This window comes from Ranitomeya variabilis, chromosome 7, assembly GCF_051348905.1.
Source record: "Ranitomeya variabilis isolate aRanVar5 chromosome 7, aRanVar5.hap1, whole genome shotgun sequence".
In the NCBI taxonomy this organism is placed as follows: Eukaryota; Metazoa; Chordata; class Amphibia; order Anura; family Dendrobatidae; genus Ranitomeya; species Ranitomeya variabilis.
Window position 1 is genome coordinate 242309907 of NC_135238.1, and position 22340 is coordinate 242332246.

The following is a 22340-nucleotide window of genomic DNA, read 5'->3' on the forward strand; positions in this document are numbered from 1 at the left end:
GCAGCCAGCAGCCCGGACCCCCAGGAGAAAGTGCCAGCCGGCTGTATCACACAAGACCAGGAGAAGCAGCCAGCAGCCCGGACCCCCAGGAGAAAGTGCCAGCCGGCTGCATCACACAAGACCAGGAGAAGCAGCCAGCAGCCCGGACCCCCAGGAGAAAGTGCCAGCCGGCGGTATCACACAAGACCAGGAGAAGCAGCCAGCAGCCCGGACCCCCAGGAGAAAGTGCCAGCCGGCTGCATCACACAAGACCAGGAGAAGCAGCCAGCAGCACGGACCCCCAGGAGAAGGTGCTAGACGGCTGCATCATACAAGACCAGGAGAAGCAGCCAGCAGCCCGGACCCCCAGAAAAAGGTGCCAGCCGGCTGCATCACACAAGACCAGGAGAAGCAGCCTGCAGCACAGACCCCCAGGAGAAGGTGCTAGATGGCTGCATCACAAAAGACCAGAAGAAGCAGCCAGCAGCACGGACCCCCAGGAGAAAGTGCCAGCCGGCTGCATCACACAAGACCAGAAGAAGCAGCCAGCAGCACAGACCCCCAGGAGAAGGTGCTAGACAGCGAAGCAGCCAGCTGCCCGGACCCCCAGGAGAAAGTGCCAGCTGGCTGCATCACACAAGACAAGGAGAAGCAGCCAGCAGCACGGACCCCCAGAAGAAAGTGCTAGACGGCTGCATCACAAGAGACCAGAAGCAGCGAGCGGCACGGACCCCCTGGAGGAAACGCCAACCTGCTGCATTACACAAGATCAGGAGAAGCAGCACTGCCAGCGGCACGGACCCCCTGGAGGAAACGCCAACCTGCCGCATTACACAAGATCAGGAGAAGCAGCACTGCCAGCGGCACGGACCTCCCGGAGAAAGCGCCGGCCTGCTGCATTACACAAGACCAGGGGAAGCAGCACTGCCAGCGTCACAGACCCCCAGGAGAAAGTGCCAGACGGCTGCATCACAAGAGACCAGAAGCAGCTAGCGTCACGGACCCCCTGGAGAAAGCGCCGGCCTGCTGCATTACACAAGATCAGGAGAAGCAGCACTGCCAGCGTCACGGACCCCCTGGAGAAAGCGCCGGCTTGCTGCATTACACAAAATCAGAAGCAGCAGCACTGCCAGCAGCACGGACCCCCAGGAGAAAGCGCCGGCCTGCTGCATTACACAAGATCAGAAGCAGCAGCACTGCCAGCAGCACGGACCTACAGAAGAAAGCGACGTCTGTAACGCTACACGCAGGTGTCTGCTGTGACACAGTGACTTCTTGAAAGGCTTGTTATGTTTAGCAATATGCAACAATCCTCTCTGGCGGCAAAAGGTGAAGAGAGTGAATTAGCCAAAAGTCTGGCTGGTAGCGGGGCCAGGGGGAGAAGCCATCTGGGTCCTGCTTTCATTAACATTAACCAGGGAAAAGTCTGTAAAATCACTGCTGGTGGCTGGCTGCCGCAGGTTCACCTGTCCGCTGGCAGCACTGAACTGGGGTGATATTCCAGGCCGACTGCCATGGTACTGTGCCCTAAAGGGCGGCTCAAAAGCATTAAGCTGGTAGGTCTGATGGACAGTCTGAGACTCAGTCTTCTTCTGTCCGGTCACTTGATCTATAAAATCCTGCGTGGAAGAGGACGATGCAGATGTGTGGCTACCATCGTCCGCTGTGAAGCTGAAGGCGTTCTGGGAGTCGGCCACGATGAGGCCGAAGTGAGACTTGTCGTGGGACACTCTGAGCGGCGTGCTCAGTCCTGCTCGGAAGGTGCTTATGGGTAGTGTGGCATAGACTTGTTTGTCCAGCGGTGGGAAGGTAGTTGTGCTGGAGAGGCTCTGGGCATCAGTGACAAAGTTAAGGCTTGTGTTGTTCAGATAGACGTCATTCTGGCTTGTCCGCTCCAACGCCTGCTGCAAAAACTTACTGTACTCCTGCAGCATGCTGGCCTTGTCAGATTGGGGGACCTGAGTGGAGGACCCTAAAGTCTCTGGCTGGCTGGATTCTCCCACCTCTGTAGAGTTTATAGAAATACTGGAGGTGACTTCAGCGTCTCCTACACTGAAAGCCATCTCGTGCTGCCCGTTGGCTTTGTGCGTGTAATGGTCCAGGAGCGTCTGTAACACCTCATCTGGAATCACATTCTTGTCATGGTTTGTCTTAATGTCCACACTCAGTGCCTGGGCATCTATAAGGGCAGCAGTGCTGCTCTCATCTATGACACTAGCCACTGCTGCCTGGGTGGCAGACGGCTGAGACGCCATGGTGCCCACGTTCAGAGCGTACTCCCGGCTGTTGGTGCTGGCGGCCAGCAGATAGCGCTTTTTCTTGGAGAACTGCATGGCCTCATCGTAGCTGACGCTGCTGTTGGCTGGTTTGGCGCTTCCTTCTTGGAGCGGATCATTGTGATCCATGTCTGAATTGCTTCCCGAGTCCAGCAGTGCCTGCTTATCTACAAGTTCAAAGGTGTACTTAGCCACTTTGGCATCATCAAAGGCAGCGAGTCCTGTCATGGCCGGGCTCTGCTCCAGGGCTGCCAGCTTCATGCTCTTCTTGCAGTTCACTTTCTTAATCAGCAGCTTTGTAGGACTGATATCTCCCACCACCGCCTCCTGCAAGTGCAAGTCACCGCCCGAAGCGTGCGGCATCTCCACCGCGTACTCGGCCACCATGAATTCATCCTTCACTTTGGTGTTGTCCGGGAAAAGGGGGAGAAAGTCGTTCTTCTCCTTCTTTTGCTCTGCTTTCTCTAGAGGGTTTTCCTTAGCGCTCAGGCCCAAGAGCTTCATCTTATCGGCCCTCTGCTTCTTCTTGGGTAATGCCCCATCCTGACACGTGGGAGAGAAGCAGATGTCGCCGTCAGAGGGTAGGAGGGAAGATTTGCTGGAGCTTTTGCCCAGTTTCCTCTCGCGGTTTTCATGGCACATGCGCTTGTGTTTCAGTACACGGTCGGTCCTGGAGAAGTACTGTAAGAACAAAGGTTCGGTCAGAACAGATGCCGAAAACACAGAAATTTATCTGCACAAATCCTCAAAAGACTCACGTTCCCACAGTGGAAAATCAGTAACAAAAACTGATTCACTGAACATTTGGTCAAACTACATCGCAGAAATTCTCCACTGTGTGAATGAGGTTCAACAAAACTTCATCCGCAATGTTGCTGCTACATTACACAGCTAGCAGGGACGCTCACCCGCGGGCGGCGTTACGTCATCAGTACGCGAGTGCAGGCGGGCGTCAGTATGCTGGCAGCGCTCGGGCTTTAGCACGCGGGCGTCAGTACGTGGGCGGCACTCGGGCCTCAGTACTCGGGTGCGGGCAGGCATCAGTACTCGGGTGCGGGCGGCATTAGGGCGTCAGTACTCGGGTGGCGCTCGGGCGTCAGTACTCGGGTGCGGGCGGGCGTCAGTACTCGGGTGCGGGCGGGCGTCAGTACTTGGGTGCGGGCATTAGGGCGTCAGTACTCGGGTGCGGACGGCATTAGGGCCTCAGTACTCGGGTGGCGCTCGGGCGTCAGTACTCGGGTGCGGGCATTAGGGCGTCAGTACTCGGGCGTCAGTACTCGGGTGCGGGTGGCATTAGGGCCTCAGTACGCAGGTGGCGCTCGGGCGTCAGTACAAACCTGTAGGCAGTATTCACACTGGTACGGTTTCTCTCCGCTGTGCGTCCTCTTGTGTCTTTCCATGTGGTATTTCTGAATAAAGCGCATCCCACATTCATCACAGTGGAAAGGTTTCTCTCCTGTGATAGGAGACACTTTCTGTTAGTGGAGTGTACATAGTGGCAGGACACAACCCCCGCGCCCTGGTGTCTGCAGGTGCAGCGTGCGAGGAGCACATGATGGCCGCTCACCTGTGTGGATCTTCTCGTGTCTCTGCAGCAGGTACTTCTGAATGAAGCGCATATCACACTGACTGCACTGGAACGGCTTCTCCCCTGCAACGACACAACGCAGCCCATCAGGTAGACGCCAACCTGGTCTGTAATCTGCCATCACTGCGGCGACTGATGGGTCACACGTCTGCATTACACCCAGTGGCATCATTTACTGACATCCGGGGGTGCGAGCAGTGCGACAGAACATTGGGTCCGCTCTGCAAAACATCTGAGAACACAGGCATTACAGTAGCATGTAAAAGTTTGTGCACCCCTGGTCAAAATTACTGTTATTGTGAACAGTGAAGCAAGTTGATGATGAAATGATCCAAAAGTGATAAAGTTACAGATGACACATTTCCTTTGTATTTTAGGCAAAAAAAAGTCATCTTTTACATTTTAAAAATTACAACAACGAAAATAAGCCAATGCAAAAGTTTTGGCACCCTTTGAGATGTGTGTGCTTAGATAAGTTTGACCAAGGTTCCAGACCTTAATAAGCCATGTATACCAGGATGGGGGATATCAGTACAGAACTGGGGGACATTACCCCTATAACAGTGTCAGCAGCAGTATAACAGTGCATCATTACCACATTTTTTGCTTCAATTTCTTTTTCTAATTACCACCTCTAAAAGCTAGGTGTGTTTTATAGTCCGAAAAATAAGGTATACATTTTTACCTAAAATAAAGGAAACGTGTCATCTGTAACTTTAGTCCTTTTAGAGAGAATTTCATCTTCAACTTGCTTCACTGTTCACAATAACAGTAATGTTAATGCAGTGCCGAATCTCACAGCGCCCCACAGCCCGCATCCCCTGTGCGCTCCACAGCCCGCGTCCCCTGTGCGCCACAGCCCGCGTCCCCTGTGCGCCACAGCCCGCGTCCCCTGTGCGCCACAGCCCGCGTCCCCTGTGCCCCACAGCCCGCGTCCCCTGTGCCCCACAGCCCGCGTCCCCTGTGCCCCACAGCCCGCGTCCCCTGTGCCCCACAGCCCACGTCCCCTGTGCCCCACAGCCCACGTCTCCTGTGCCCCTACCACACGCGTCCCCTGTGCGCCCCACAGCCCGCGTCCCCTGTGCGCCCCACAGCCCGCGTCCCCTGTGCGCCCCACAGCCCGCGTCCCCTGTGCGCCCCACAGCCCGCGTCCCCTGTGCGCCCCACAGCCCGCGTCCCCTGTGCCCCTACCACACGCGTCCCCTGTGCCCCACAGCCCGCGTCCCCTGTGCGCCCCACAGCCCGCGTCCTGTGCCCCACAGCCCACGTCCCCTGTGCGCTCCACAGCCCGCGTCCCGTGCCCCACAGCCCACGTCTCCTGTGCCCCACAGCCCGCGTCCCCTGTGCCCCACAGCCCACGTCCCCCCCTGTGCCCCACAGCCCGCGTCCCCTGTGCCCCACAGCCCGCGTCTCCTGTGCCCCACAGCCCGCGTCCCCTGTGCCCCTACCACACGCGTCCCGTGCGCCCCACAGCCCGCGTGCCCCACAGCCCGCGTCCCCTGTGCCCCACAGCCCGCGTCTCCTGTGCCCCTACCACACGCGTCCCGTGCCCCACAGCCCGCGTCCCGTGCGCCCCACAGCCCGCGTCCTCTGTGCCCCACAGCCCACGCCCTGTGTGCTCCGCAGCCCGCGTCTCCTGTGCCCCACAGCCCGCGTCTCCTGTGCCCCACAGCCCACGTCCCGTGCGCGCCACAGCCCGCGTCTCCTGTGCGCCACAGCCCGCGTCCCCTGTGCGCTCCACAGCTCGCGTCCCCTGTGCCCCACAGCCCGCGTCCCCTGTGCCCCACAGCCCGCGTCTCCTGTGCCCCTACCACACGCGTCTCCTGTGCCATTACCTGTGTGGATGAAGACGTGTCTCTGCAGGTGATAGTTGGTTCTGAAGGCGGCGTTGCAATGCTCACACACGTGACATTTGGGGATCTTCAACCCCAGCGAGCCGTCCTCATTAATAGTGAGGATCTGAAAGACAAGCAGCAGTGGGGTGGTGACATACGGCGACCGCCTGTTCTGCACTGTTCTTGCGCACCACTGGCTCTGCTTTACCTTGGCTGGGGATCGCTGCTTCCTTTTCTTCTTTTTCTGCAGATCGACCGGCTCCGGCAGCTGCTGGTTATCCATCATCTGAGCCTCCATCTCCTCCGTGAATTTCATCTCCTGCTTCACATGGACCTGATGTTAGGAAGAGGAAAACCCTTGAGGTGCCCTGTGCTCTAAACCCCAATGATGAGGGTGTAGTACATACACTAAACACCTCAGCTGCTGCAGAACCTCATCATACACACCTCAGCCACTGCATAACCTCATCATACACCTCAACTACTGTAGAGCCTCATCAGAAATGCATCAGCTACTGCACAGCCTCATCATACACACCTCAGCCGCTGCATAACATCATCATTCACACCTCAGCCGCTGCATATCCTCATCATACACACCTCAACCACTGCACAGCCTCATCATACACACCTCAACCACTGCACAGCCTCATCATACACACCTCAGCCGCTGCATAACATCATCATTCACACCTCAGCCGCTGCATAACATCATCATTCACACCTCAGCCGCTGCATAACCTCATCATTCACACCTCAGCCGCTGCATAACCTCATCATTCACACCTCAGCCGCTGCATAACCTCATCATACACACCTCAACCACTGCACAGCCTCATCATACACACCTCAACCACTGCACAGCCTCATCATACACACCTCAACCACTGCACAGCCTCATCATACACACCTCAGCTTCTGCACAGCCTCATCATACACACCTCAGCTGCTGCACAGCCTCATCATACACACCTCAGCTACTGCACAGCCTCATCATACACACCTCAACCACTGCACAGCCCCATCATACACACCTCAGCTGCTGCACAGCCTCATCATACCTTAACCACTGCACAGCCTCATCATAAACACCTCAAGCACTGAACAGTCATCATACACACCTCAAGCACTGAACAGTCTCATTATACACACCTTAGCCACTGCATAACCTCATCATACACACCTCAGCCACTGCATAACCTCATCATACACACCTCAGCCACTGCATAACCTCATCATACACACCTCAGCTACTGCATAACCTCATCATACACACCTCAGCCACTGCATAACCTCATCATACACACCTCAGCTACTGCATAACCTCATTATACACACCTCAACCACTGCACAGCCTCATCATACACACCTCAGCTACTGCATAACCTCATCATACACACCTCAACCACTGCACAGCCTCATCATACACACCTCAGCTACTGCATAACCTCATTATACACACCTCAACCACTGCACAGCCTCATCATATACACCTCAGCTGCTGAAAAACCTCATCATACACACAACACTATTCCTGGCTATGTTATAAAACCTAAAATTACAGTTGTACAGCGAAAAAGGCCAGGAGTGTAGAGGATGCGCAGAGGGACACTACTGACCATGTACTGGAATCCTGGGGGCAGCAGCCTCTCGTGGGGGTCCACATCTTCCTCATCATTTTTCACAGTTTCCTCTTGTACCATCAACTCATCTTGTGACATCATCTCCTCACGCACGGATAAAGTAGGACCCTCCAAGCCGAGGACGGGGTCTATCCGTGACAGCGCAGAGGAGGAGAGCTGCTCAGTGCCCCCTAATCCTGGCAGAGCCCTGGGAGGACGCTGCAGGACGCTTATGTCCCCACATTTTAGAAAACCATCGATGCCGCTGCTGCTTTCAGTGTTCATAATTCACACAGAGACCTGAGGAAAATACAGAGAAAATGAATGGTAAGATCCTGTGAAGAGAAACCAGGACAGGTAAGAAACAAAGCCCGCAATTCATAGACCTGTATCTGTGGGGACCCCAATATCCACGAAGAGGGGCTCCCAGCGTTAGTCACACCTTCTAATGAATGGGAAAATAATGCATCAAAAACCGTAACAAACGGTGCACATTTTACGCAGCATTCTTCCTGCTAGCACACATTTGGTGCAGAAGTATCTACAGTAACGACGTAACGTGTGCACGTGCCCCGAGCCCGGCTCATAGGATATATTGTGCTCTATGTTACCGGGAGATTTAGCGCAATATGTTTTTGCGTTATTTTTTTTAATTAAAATATCTGATATTTGATGAAACTTTAGAAAAAAATTGCAATTGATATCCTTAAGCCGTATAGTGAGCCCTCACAAACCACTTAAGGCTACGTTCACATTTGCGTTGTGCGCCGCAGCGTCGGCGCCGCAACGCACAACGCAAACAAAAACGCGGCAAAACGCATGCACAACGCTGCGTTTTGCGCCGCATGCGTCCTTTTTTCTATTGATTTTGGACGCAGCAAAAATGCAACTTGCTGCGTCCTCTGCGCCCGGACGCGTGCGCCGCAGTGACGCATGCGGCGCAAAACGCAAGTGCGCCGCATGTCCATGCGCCCCCATGTTAAATATAGGGGCGCATGACGCATGCGGCGCCCAACGCTGCGGCGCGGACCGCAAATGTGAACGTAGGGTTATAAAAGGACATCTCCATAGCTGCACTTCAGCTCAGCATTTTCCCTTTTATTTTGCTAGGATGTTAGAAGTGCTGAAATTACGGTAAGCAACTATTTTTTCTACAGATCCTATTTTTTCTGGATCTATTCAGTATTGAAGGGATTTCGAGGGGCCGATGTATTGGAAACCCCCCAAAAATGATAGAACTTTAAAAACTTCCCCCCTCAATTATTCTAAACTGCTGTCAGGAAACTTGGTAACCCTTCAAGCGGGTCACAGGACGTAAGGCAGAGACGAATGAAACATTGCATTATTTCTGCTAAAATATTGATTTAGCCACAAATCTTTCACTTCCGCAAGGAATAATAGAAGAGAATGGAGGAGCCCAATGTGAACGATGAGATTTCTGCCATACGTGGTGCGATCCCACGCTGGGAGCTGCCGTGTGGCCGAGCAGGAGAGCAGAACTTCTGGAGCACAAACTCTTCTACGAGAGTTCGTGGGTGACATTTCCGGAGTCTGGAACGAGCAAGAACAGCAAACAAAAGTGACCCCATATTGGAAACTGCACCTCCCAGTGAGTCCATCTACGGCCGCAGTGACGATTTTGGCCCCAGAGGTATTCTCACTTTGTATCAGCCACTTCAAGCATTCTTTCTGGAAAACTGCAAATCTGCCAGTTTATTGCCCCCATACAGTACAGCATAGTATATACTATACAGTATAGCGCCCCCATACAGTACAGCATAGTATATACTATACAGTATAGCGCCCCCATACAGTACAGCATAGTATATACTATACAGTATAGCGCCCCCATACAGTACAGCATAGTATATACTATACAGTATAGCGCCCCCATACAGTACAGCATAGTATATACTATACAGTATAGCGCCCCCATACAGTACAGCATAGTATATACTATACAGTATTGTGCCCCCTGTCACGTTAATGTATAAAATGGAGTCTTGCACCAAGAGAACCAGAGAAATGGATTTCTCCTGAACCGTGTGGAATAGCTGGCCCAACATAGACTCATTAGAAAGCTAAATTTAATATAAGGTGATTGACGTGTGTGCCGTTACTCTGCTAAGTTCTCCAGGGAAGATATGATAATAGGCTGGCAAATCTGTAACTCTGAGGAAAGGGGAGGGCGATGGGAACTCAACCCCCTTTAGTGATGTCACAAGCCTGCAAGTATAAGTCAATGCGCTCAGCCCGGCCTTCATTCTTGCCTGGGACCTCAATGCACCAAGACCCGCTGATGAATTGGGACATCTGGCTCCGCCTACCAGCATTATTAGCTGTATTATTAGCATTGGATATAAAACTTAACTTACTTTCCTATTAAAACGAAAAGACAATGTGAAAAACTCAAACCACCTAAGGCATCTTCCACACTTCCGTCTTCCAAATCTGCACAGGATCCGTCAAGACGTCGAAATGACGGATCCTGTGCAGATTGTGGAAAACGTGTGCACCTGTTGTGTATGCGTCTTCGCAGCGGTTTTCCGCTGCGAAAACGCATACACAACATAAACCAGGTTAAAAAAAAAATAAAAATATCGCAATATTCTCACCTACCGACGTTCCCGCGCAGCGTCACCGCATCACCGATGTTCATGGCAGCTAGCGTTACTTCCTAGTAATACATTGCGACTTCTCGCAAGAAGTCTAACATGTTAAACAAGACGACTATTATTCTATATTTGCATCATTGTCTTGTTTTTCCACTTGATTTGATTCAGGTTTTCTCCAATTTTGTATATACACCAAACTTAGAATGGGGTACCGGACCAGAGAAGGTATAATTGTTGAACTTCTGATCCCCAAAGCTATGTTATAAAAAGATTAAATTTGATGTTTTATAAAGGGACACATATATAAAATGTATATATGAGTCAAATATAAGTCTGTGAGAGATACCACTGCCCATATGAAAAGAACTACACTGTTCTCTAATAGTAAGCTGTGCTCTCCGGAGTACCTGCCTGTCGCGGAGGTTGGCACCCCACAGACCCTGCGCCAGTGGTGCCCCCACTCAACGGCGGCTGTCCCTATAAGACCCTACAATAAATAGGAAGGCAGTGTAGGTATATAAGGGACTGTGCAGATACAGATTACTATAACATAGGGAGGGAAGTGTAGACTGTTGATCCGAATCACAAAAAACAACTGTACGATATTTGTTCATTCAGTCCTTCAGGTCGTAGCGTTCTTAAATAAAAAATCCACCTGCTGTCCTTCTGAAGTATTACTTTGTCCCAATCTCCTCATCTTAGAGATGGTATGATTATATCAATCCTGACAAATTAGATCTTCTTGGAGTCTCCTTGATGGTATACATGCATATGGTTATGAAAGCGTCTGCGTGTCAATACACAATTATTGCCTCCATGCACTGCACAGGCGCACTGCGTGCGTTTCAAGACGGCGGGAGTGCGGTCCAGGGACGGGAAGGGAGTCGCCCGCCATACACAATGGGCGTCTGATCCACTTCTGGTCCTCTACGATGTAAAGGACAAGAGCGGGGGAATACAGTTATATGAAAAGCTTGGGCACCCCTATTAATCTTAAGCTTAAAGGGAACCTATCACCCCGTTTTTTTCGGTATGAGATAAAAATACTGTTAAATAGGGCCTGAGCTGTGCATTACAATAGTGTAGTTTGTGGACCCCGATTCCCCACCTATGCTGCCGAAATACGTTACCAAAGTAGTCATTTTCGCCTGTCAATCAGGCTGGTCAGGTCGGATGGGCGTGGCTTCTTCCCCCAGATATTGCGTAGTTTTCCGTTGGTGGCGTAGTGGTGTGCGCATGTCCAAGGTCCCCAATCCTGCACGGGGGGGTGAAAATAGCAGCGATGTCCGTTATTCCATTGGTGGTCGGTGGGCGCGGCCATCTTCCTTTGGCCGCGCGTGCGCAGAAGCGGCGCTCTGCTGGCCGCGGCTTCAGGAAAATGGCCGCGGGATGCCGCGCGTGCGCAGATGGAGATCGCGGCGGCCATTTTCCTGAAGCCGCGGCCAGCAGAGCGCCGCTTCTGCGCACGCGCGGCCAAAGGAAGATGGCCGCGCCCACCGACCACCAATGGAATAACGGACATCGCTGCTATTTTCACCCCCCCGTGCAGGATTGGGGACGTTGGACATGCGCACACCACTACGCCACCAACGGAAAACTACGCAATATCTGGGGGAAGAAGCCACGCCCATCCGACCTGACCAGCCTGATTGACAGGCGAAAATGACTACTTTGGTAACGTATTTCGGCAGCATAGGTGGGGAATCGGGGTCCACAAACTACACTATTGTAATGCACAGCTCAGGCCCTATTTAACAGTATTTTTATCTCATACCGAAAAAAACGGGGTGATAGGTTCCCTTTAATGTTTTATAAAAATTGGTTTTTTTGCAACAGCTATTTCAGTTCCATATATCTAATAACTGTTGGACACAGTAATGTTTCTGCCTTGAAATGAGGCTTATTGTACTAACAGAAAATGTGCAATCTGCATTCAAACAAAATTGGACAGGTGCATAAGTATGGGCACCTCACCAGAAAAGTGACATTAATATTTAGTAGATCCTCCTTTTGCAGAAATAACAGCCTCTAGTCGCTTCCTGTAGCTTTTAATGAGTTCCTGGATCCTGGATGAAGGTATTTTTGACCAGTCCTCTTTACAAAACAATTCCAGTTCAGTTAAGTTTGATGGTCGCCGAGCATGGACAGCCCTCTTCAAATGATTCCACAGATGTTCAATGATATTCAGGTCTGGGGACTGGGATGGCCATTCCAGAACAGTGTAATTGTTCCTCTGCATGAATGCCTGAGTAGATTTGGAGCAGTGTTTTGGATCATTGTCTTGCTGAAAGATGCATCCCCTGCGTAACTTCAACTTTGTCACTGATTCATGAACATTATTGTCAAGAATATGCTGATACTGAGAGGAATCCATGCGTCCCTCAACTTTAACAAGATTCCCGGTGCCAGCATTGGCCACACAGCCCCAAAGCATGATGGAACCTCCACCAAATTTTACTCTGGGTAGCAAGTGTTTTTCTTGGAATGCTGTGTTTTTTTGCCGCCATGCATAACGCCTTTTTGTATGACCAAACAACTCAATCTTGGTTTCATCAGCCCACAGGACCTTCTTCCAAAAAGAAATTGGCTTCTCCAAATGTGCTTTTGCATACCTCAGCCGACTGTTTGTGGCGTGCTTGCAGAAACGGCTTCTTTCGCATCACTCTCCCATACAGCTTCTCCTTGTGCAAAGTGCGTTGTATAGTTGACCGATGCACAGTGACACCATCTGCAGCAAGTTGATGCTGCAGCTCTCTGGAGGTGGTCTGAGGACTGTCCTTGACTGATCTCACCATTCTTCTTCTCTGCCTTTCTGATGTTTTTCTTGGCCTGCCACTTCTGGCCTTAACAAGAACTGTACCTGTGTTCTTCCATTTACTTACTATGTTCCTCACAGTGGAAATTGACAGGTTAAATCTCTTAGACAGCTTTTTGTATCCTTCCCCTGAACAACTATGTTGAATAATCTTTGTTTTCAGATCATTTGACAGTTGTTTTGAGGAGCCCATGATGCCACTCTTCAGAGGAGATTCAAACAGGAGAACAACTTGCAAGTGGCCACTTTAAGTAGCTTTTCTCATGATTGCATACACCTGGCTAGGAAGTTCAAAGCTCAATGAGGTTACAAAACCAAAAAAGTGCTTTAGTAAGTCAGTAAAAAGTAGGTAGGAGTATTTAAAACAAGAAAATGATAAGGGTGCCCATACTTATGCACCTGTCAAATTTTGTTTGAATGCAGATTGCACATTTTCTGTACAATAAACCTCATTTCAAGGCAGAAACATTACTGTGTCCAACAGTTATTAGATATATGAAACTGAAATAGCTGTTGCAAAAAAAACAATTTATAAAACATTAAGCTTAATATTAATAGGGGTGCCATAACTTTTTCATATAACTGTATGTAACGCAGCCAGTCCAGGTATTATACTCCCCTGATGACGCCATTTACAGCAGAGGCCCCTCACCCGGTTTCCCTTCCATCAGAGTAACGTGACATACTCGTCGTAGGAAAGGGGTGAGATCTAACCATATCGTTGTTGCCTAAACATATTTTTGGGTTAAATTAACCGCACTGCAAACAACTGGTATAAAATGCAATATAATGACCTGCTTATATTAATGTGCCAGAAATCTCTACGGGTCGTTTACAAGTGAAGAATCAGAAACCTGACATACATATAGGATTCCTGGCTAAATAATGTTTTGGTTGAATATATTTTTTTCTGGGCCTCTTGTAATTTGCTGCAGTTTATGCTGATATACAATAACAAATGAACTCGTCTTGGCAGCCATAAGGGCGCAGGACCTATTTGGGCGGAATGTGCATGGCCATAGCCCAACTTATGATGACGGCAACATGAACAAAACGGCACTTATCAATCGAGTCTGTTAAACGCTATTGATTACACGGTGGCTGACACAGTAACAAGTGTCCCCGGCTCTTTCTGTGGTCGCTTGTGGCTACAATGGGCCGAGCATTTTTAGTGGTTCTTAGGCTAGTTTCACACTAGCGTTTACCTGATCTGCGGCAGGCTGCGGACTTCCTCCGTGAAGCCCCGCCCTCGGCCACACCTCTGCCGCTAGCTCCGCCTACTTCTGCATGCGGCCCGCATGCGACCTCCGTACCTATCTTTTCATTAGGTACGCAGGTCGTGCGGCTATATGCGGATGCTGCCGTAGGCGTCGTTTTGACGAAGCGGAAAAAAAAATGCTACAGGCTGCGTCCTACGCTGGTCGTCGCATCGTCAAAACGACGCATGCAGCAGCGTCGGCATACAGCGGCACGACCTGCGTACCTAATGTTAAAGATAGGTACGGAGGTCGCATGCGGGCCGCATGCAGAAGTAGGCGGAGCTAGGGCGGAGGTGCGGCCGAGGGCGGGGCTTCACGGAGGAAGTCCAGAGCCTGCCGCAGATCAGGTAAACGCTAGGGTGAAACTAGCCTTAGTGTCCCTATTTATTATACAGCCTCTTTGGAGATTGAGGCTGGTATTAGAAACACATACTGCCACAAATCTACAAGACGAGGGATATTGTTGTGATCCGGTGACCTTGGAGCCGCATGAGACTTTCTCTGGAGTAGGTGGAACCTGTACTGACCGCAAACCCTAAACTGACACCGCAACTAGAAGTAGCCATGGGGTGTACCTAACACATCCTAGACACCTCGACACAGCCGGAGAACTAAATACCCCTATAGATGGAAATGGGAATTCTATCTTGCCTCAGAGCAGAACCCCAAAGGATAGGTAGCCCCCCACAAATATTGACTGTGAGTATTAGAGGAAAGACACACGCAGGCAGAAAACAGGATTTAGCAAAAGAGGCCACTCTAGCTAAATAGAAAAGGATAGGATAGAATACTAAGCGGTCAGTATTAAAACCCTAAAAATATCCACAGCAGATAATACAAAAATTCCACATCTAACTAAAGACATGGAATGTATATCTGCATCTCCTGAGAATCCAACATGACTGAAAAAATCCAAACACAGTCTAAGCTGGACAAGAATAAACAATGAATATTACTGAATAGTAAAGCACACAGCATGTGTGCTGCAGAAACAAAACCCAGACACTTATCTTGGCTGATTTGGCAGCAGGGCAGGAGGAACCAGACAGAGATGTAAGACCTCCAAGAACAATGGACAACTGGCAAGGGCTAATGGATCCTGCAAACCTAAATACCCAGAGAGAGCTGCAATCAGCAGGGACACCTGCTCAGGATTGCAACCCAGGGACAACTGTAATACCGCCAACAACCACCGGAGGGAACCCAAGAGCAGAATTCACAACAGTACCCCCCCCCCCTTGAGGAGGGGTCACCGAACCCTCACCAGAGCCCCCAGGCCGAGCCAGATGAAAGGCACGGACCAGATCAGCAGCATGGACATCAGAGGCAAAAACCCAAGAATTATCCTCCTGGCCATAACCCTTCCATTTGACAAGGTACTGAAGCTTCCGCCTAGAAAAGCGAGAATCCAAAATCTTCTCAACTACATACTCCAACTCCCCATCAACCAACACAGGGGCCGGAGGATCAACAGAAGGAACCACGGGCACCACATATTTCCGCAATAAAGATCTATGGAAGACATTATGGATAGCAAAAGAAGCCGGAAGGGCCAATCGAAAAGACACCGGATTAATAATCTCAGAAATCCTGTAAGGACCAATAAACCGAGGCTTAAACTTAGGGGAAGAAACCTTCATAGGAACATGACGGGAAGACAACCAGACCAGATCCCCAACCCGAAGCCGGGAACCAACACACCGACGACGGTTAGCAAAACGTTGAGCCTCCTCCTGAGACAACACCAAATTGTCCACCACATGAGCCCAAATCTGCTGCAACCTGTCAACCACAGAATCCACACCAGGACAGTCAGAAGGCTCAACCTGCCCCGAAGAAAAACGAGGATGAAACCCAGAATTACAAAAAAAAAAGGTGAAACCAAGGTAGCAGAACTAGCCCGATTATTAAGGGCAAACTCGGCCAATGGCAAGAAAGCCACCCAATCATCCTGATCGGCAGACACAAAGCATCTCAAATAAGTTTCCAAAGTCTGGTTAGTTCGCTCGGTTTGGCCATTTGTCTGAGGATGAAATGCGGAAGAAAAAGACAAATCAATGCCCAGCCTAGCACAAAAGGCCCGCCAAAACCTGGAAACAAACTGGGAACCTCTGTCGGACACAATATTCTCCGGAATACCATGCAAACGAACCACATGCTTAAAAAACAACGGAACCAAATCAGAAGAGGAAGGCAATTTAGGCAAAGGCACCAAATGAACCATCTTAGAGAACCGGTCACAAACAACCCAGATAACCGACATCCTCTGGGAAACCGGAAGTTCAGAAATAAAATCCATAGAAATATGCGTCCAGGGCCTCTCAGGGACCGGCAAAGGCAAAAGCAACCCACTAGCACGGGAACAACAGGGCTTGGCCCGCGCGCAAGTCCCACAGGACTGCACAAAAGAACGCACATCACGTGACAAAGAAGGCCACCAAAAGGACCTACCAACCAAATCTCTGGTACCAAAAATACCAGGATGGCCAGCCAACACAGAACAATGAACCTCAGAAATCACTCTACTAGTCCATCTATGAGGAACAAACAGTTTCCCCACTGGACAGCGGTCAGGTTTGTCAGCCTGAAATTTCTGAAGAACCCGTCGTAAATCAGGGGAAATGGCAGAAAGGACCACCCCTTCTTTCAGAATGCCGACCGGTTCAAGGACCTCAGGAGAAATCAGGCAAAAAACTCCTAGAGAGGGCATCAGCCTTAATATTCTTAGAACCCGGAAGATACGAGACCACGAAATCAAAACAGGAAAAAAACAAGGACCATCGAGCCTGTCTAGGATTCAGCCGTTTGGCAGACTCGAGGTAAATCAGATTCTTATGATCGGTCAAGACCACATTACGGTGCTTAGCTCCCTCAAGCCAATGTCGCCACTCCTCAAACGCCCACTTCATAGCCAACAACTCCCGATTGCCGACATCATAATTGCGTTCAGCAGGCGAAAACTTACGGGAAAAGAAGGCACACGGTTTCATCGAGGAACCAACAGGATCCCTCTGAGACAAAACGGCCCCTGCCCCAATCTCAGAAGCGTCAACCTCAACCTGAAACGGAAGAGAAACATCCGGTTGACGCAACACCGGGGCAGAAGTAAATCGGCTTTTAAGCTCCTGAAAGGCAGAGACAGCCGCAGAGGACCAATTCGTCACATCAGCGCCTTTCTTCATCAAATCGGTCAAGGGTTTAACCACACTGGAGAAGTTAGCAATGAAACGGCGATAAAAATTAGCAAAGCCCAAAAATTTCTGAAGGCTCTTCACGGATGTGGGTTGAATCCAATCATGAATGGCCTGAACCTTAACCGGATCCATCTTCATAGATGAGGGAGAAAAAATGAAGCCCAAAAAAGAAACCTTCTGCACTCCAAAGAGACACTTAGACCCCTTCACAAACAAAGCATTGTCACGAAGGACCTGAAATACCATCCTGACCTGTTTCACATGAGACTCCCAATCATCGGAAAAAATTAAGATGTCATCCAAATATACAATCATGAATTTATCAAGATAATTCCGGAAGATATCGTGCATGAAGGACTGAAAAACAGATGGAGCATTAGAGAGCCCGAATGGCATCACAAGGTATTCAAAATGGCCTTCGGGCGTATTGAACGCCGTTTTCCATTTATCACCCTGCTTAATACGAACAAGATTTTATGCCCCCCGAAGGTCAATCTTCGTAAACCAACTAGCCCCCTTAATCCTGGCAAACAAATCGGAAAGCAGAGGTAAAGGGTATTGAAACTTGACCGTGATCTTATTCAAGAGGCGATAATCAATACAGGGTCTCAAGGAGCCATCCTTCTTAGCAACAAAAAAAATCCCGCTCCCAACGGTGAGGAAGATGGCCGAATATGCCCTTTCTCCAAAGACTCCTTAACATAATTCCGCATGGCGGTATGTTCAGGGACAGACAGGTTGAAAAGTCGGCCCTTAGGAAACTTACAGCCTGGAATCAAGTCAATCGCACAATCACAGTCCCTATGGGGAGGAAGGGAACTGGATTTGGGCTCATCGAATACATCCTAAAAATCAGACAAAAACTCTGGAACTTCAGAAGAGGAAGAAGAGGAGATTGACATCAAAGGAACGTCATTATGAACCCCCTGACAACCCCAGCTAGTCACAGACATAGACTTCCAATCCAACACAGGATTATGTACCTGCAACCACGGAAAACCCAGCACGATGCATAATTTGCATGATGCTAACACCAGAAAACAACAATCTTCCTGATGGGCTGGCGCCATGCACATGGTCACCTGTGTCCAAAACTGGGGCTTATTTTTAGCCAAAGGTGTAGCATCAATGCCCCTTAAAGGAATAGGGTTCTGCAAAGACTGCAAGGGGAAACCACAACGCCTGGCAAACTCCAAGTCCATTAAGTTCAGGGCAGCGCCTGAATCCACAAACGCCATGACAGAAAACGATGGCAATGAGCAGATCAAGGTCACAGATAACAGAAATTTAGGTTGTACAGTTCCGATGGTAACTGAACTAGCGATCCTCTTTGTACGCTTAGGGCAGACTGAAATGACATGAGAAGCATCGCCACAATAAAAACACAACCTATTCTGACGTCTGAATCCTTGTTGTTCCGTTCTAGACAGAATCATATCACACTGCATTGGCTCAGGCATCTGCTCTGAGGACAACACCACAGCGCGCACAGTTCTGCGCTCCCGCAAGCGCCGATCAATCTGAATGGCCAGAGACATAGAATCACTCAGACCAACAGGCGTGGGAAACCCCACCATAACATCTTTAACAGATTCAGAAAGACCCTTTCTGAAAATTGCCGCCAAAGCATCATCATTCCATTTAGTCAACACAGACCATTTTCTAAATTTCTGACAATACAATTCTGCCGCTTCTTGACCCTGAGACAGGGCCAACAAGGTCTTCTCCGCTTGATCCACAGAATTTGGTTCATCATATAATAATCCTAAAGCCTGAAAAAAGGCGTCTACATTAAGCAAGGCCGGATTCCCAGATTCCAGGGAAAATGCCCAATCCTGTGGATCGCCACGCAGCAGGGAGATGACAATTTTAACCTGCTGAATGGAATCACCAGAGGATCGAGCTTTCAGAGAAAAAAAACAGTTTACAGTTGTTTTTAAAACTCAAAAATTTGGACCTGTCCCCAAAAAACAAATCAGGAGTAGGAATCTTAGGCTCTAAAACTGGAGTCTGAACAATATAATCAGAAATACCCTGTACCCTAGCAGCAAGCTGGTCTACACGAGAAGCTAATCCCTGAACATCCATGCTAGCACAATTCTCCTCAGCCACCCAGAGAAAAAGAGGGAAGAAAAGACAAAGCAGGCTACAGAAAAAAAATGGCTCTTTCTTCCCTTCTTCTGAGATGCATTTAACTCATTATTGGCCAGTTGTACTGTTGTGATCCGGTGACCTTGGAGCCGCATGAGACTTTCTCTGGAGTAGGTGGAACCTGTACTGACCGCAAACCCTAAACTAACACCGCAACTAAAAAACACCAAAAAGAAAAAATTCTTCACATGAAGGCAACACCATAAAAAATTAATATAATCTTTATTGAAATACACAACACATGTTGCAATAAAATATTGGCGGGTAGGGTACACAGAACACAGGACAAAAGGTGGGTAACCCAAAATACAGCTCCATAAGTAACTCAATAAAATAAGTAAAAAAGTGCAAATGTGCAGTTACTCATATATGACACACGTCATAAAAGTACATAGCAGTATAACCATTATTACTACTAAGGCAAAGTAGGCCAGTAAAGTGACAGTGTGCAAAAAATAACATATAGATATACTACATAAGAGCAGACAGTGGCATGAGTATTAATATTTACCAGTAGGAGCGTTCCTGGGGACCCACCACACCCGACGCGCGTTTCGCACCGAAACTAGAAGTAGCCGTGGGATGTACCTAACACGTCCTAGACACCTCGACACAGCCGGAGAACTAAATACCCCTATAGATGGAAATGGGAATTCTATCTTGCCTCAGAGCAGAACCCCAAAGGATAGGTAGCCCCCCACAAATATTGACTGTGAGTATTAGAGGAAAGACACACACAGGCAGAAAACAGGATTTAGCAAAAGAGGCCACTCTAGCTAAATAGAAAAGGATAGGATAGAATACTAAGCGGTCAGTATTAAAACCCTAAAAATATCCACAGCAGATAATACAAAAATTCCACATCTAACTAAAGACATGGAATGTATATCTGCATCTCCTGAGAATCCAACATGACTGAAAAAATCCAAACAGTCTAAGCTGGACAAGAAAAAACAATGAATAGAACTGAATTGTAAAGCACACAGCATGTGTGCTGCAGAAACAAATCCCAGACACTTATCTTGGCTGATTTGGCAGCAGGGCAGGAGGAACCAGATAGAGATGTAAGACCTCCAAGAACAATGGACAACTGGCAAGGGCTAATGGATCCTGCAAACCTAAATACCCAGAGAGCTGCAATCAGCAGGGACACCTGCTCAGGATTGCAACCCAGGGACAACTGTATTACCACCAACAACCACCGGAGGGAACCCAAGAGCAGAATTCACAACAGGATATACAGCACATGTGCTATTCGGCTCTGATTGTAGGACCCTGCAGTAATCAGCTTTTCTTTGAATATTTCCTTTCGTGTCTTGTTAGTCCATTGTATGAGTTTTCCCTCACTTAGGCAGTTTGAGTTTTTCACATTGTCTTTTCATTTTAATAGGAAAGTAAAAGTTTTCTATCCAATGCTAATAATACATTGATTTTAGTGGAATATATCCTGCTTTACATAACAGCATGGTTACCTGGAATGATCTAAGCCACATGGGAGTGTGATTGTCTGTTTTAGCCCCTTAGTGACGGAGCCAAATTTTTGAAATCTGACCGGTGTCAATTTATGTAGTAATAACTTAGAAATGCTTCAACAAATCCCAGTGATTTTGAGATTGTTTTTTTCATGACACATTATACTTTATGATAATGGTAAATTTAGGTCGATATGTTTTGTGTTTATTTATAAAAAAGATCAGAAATTTGAGAAAAAAAATGTTAAAAAAAAAATAGCAATTTGAATGATTATCCCTTTAATCCAGATAGTCATAACACAACAAAGCATTAATAAATAACATTTCCCACATGTCAGCTTTACATCAGCACCATTTGTAAAACGTTCTTTTATTTTGTTAGCATTTTAGGAGATTTAACCCCTTTACCCCCAAGGGTGGTTTGCACGTTAATGACCGGGCCAATTTTTACAATTCTGACCACTGTCCCTTTATGAGGTTATAACTCTGGAACGCTTCAACGGATCCCGGTGATTCTGACACTGTTTTCTCGTGATATATTGTACTTCATGATAGTGGTAACATTTCTTCGATATAACTTGCCTTTATTTGTGAAAAAAATGGAAATTTGGCGAAAATTTCGCAATTTTCCAACTTTGAATTTTTATGCAATTAAATCACAGAGATATGTCACGCAAAATACTTAAGTAACATTTCCCACATGTTTACTTTACATCAGCACAATTTTGGAACCAAAATTATTTTTGTTAGGGAGTTATAAGGGTTAAAAGTTGACCAGCAATTTCTCATTTTTACACCACCATTTTTTTTTAGGGACCACATCTCATTTGAAGTCACTTTGAGGGGTCTATATGATAGAAAATACCCAAGTGTGACACCATTCTAAAAACTGAACCCCTCAAGGTGCTCAAAACCACATTCAAGAAGTTTATTAACCCTTCAGGTGTTTCACAGGAATTTTTGGAATGTTTAAATAAAAATGAACATTTAACTTTTTTTCACACAAAATTTACTTCAGCTTCAATTTGTTTTATTTTACCAAGGGTAACAGGAGAAAATGGACCCCAAAAGATGTTGTACAATTTGTCCTGAGTACGCCGATACCCCATATGTGGGGGTAAACCACTGTTTGGATGCATGGCAGAGCTCGGAAGGGAAGGAGCGCCGTTTGACTTTTCAATGCAAAATTGACTGGAATTGAGATGGGACACCATGTTGCATTTGGAGTGCCACTGATGTGCCTAAACATTGAAACCCCCCACAAATGACACCATTTTGGAAAGTAGACCCCCTAAGGAACTTATCTAGATGTGTTGTGAGAGCTTTGAACCCCCAAGTGTTTCACTACAGTTTATAACACAGAGCCGTGAAAATAAAAATAAAAAATTTCCCACAAAAATTATTTTTTAGCCCCCAGTTTTTTATTTTTCCAAGGGTAACAGTTGAAATTGGACCCCAAAAGTTGTTGTCCAATTTGTCTGAGTACGCTGATACCCCATATGTGGGGGGGGAACCACCATTTGAGCGCATGGCA

At 48.3% G+C, this 22340-nt stretch overlaps 1 protein-coding gene across 2 annotated transcripts in view; it reads right to left on the reverse strand.

Annotated features, from left to right (window-relative positions):
• Positions 1–568: 568 nt before the first annotated feature.
• Positions 569–22340, reverse strand: part of ZNF148 (zinc finger protein 148) — a 32082-nt gene continuing 10310 nt past the window's right edge. Inside the window, exons 2-8 of one of the 2 annotated variants that reach the window (XR_013217886.1) lie at positions 7298–7600; positions 5887–6012; positions 5679–5802; positions 3823–3906; positions 3593–3711; positions 801–2936; positions 569–730 (exon numbers count right to left, since the gene is read on the reverse strand). Coding sequence is in view for 1 of the 2 variants with exons in the window: in XM_077273350.1 (XP_077129465.1) it covers positions 1323–2936; positions 3593–3711; positions 3823–3906; positions 5679–5802; positions 5887–6012; positions 7298–7585 (2355 nt within the window). In the remaining variant the exon portion in view is untranslated. Of the gene's footprint in view, positions 2937–3592; positions 3712–3822; positions 3907–5678; positions 5803–5886; positions 6013–7297; positions 7601–22340 lie in introns of both variants that reach the window. The other variant, XM_077273350.1, reaches the window with a different exon arrangement.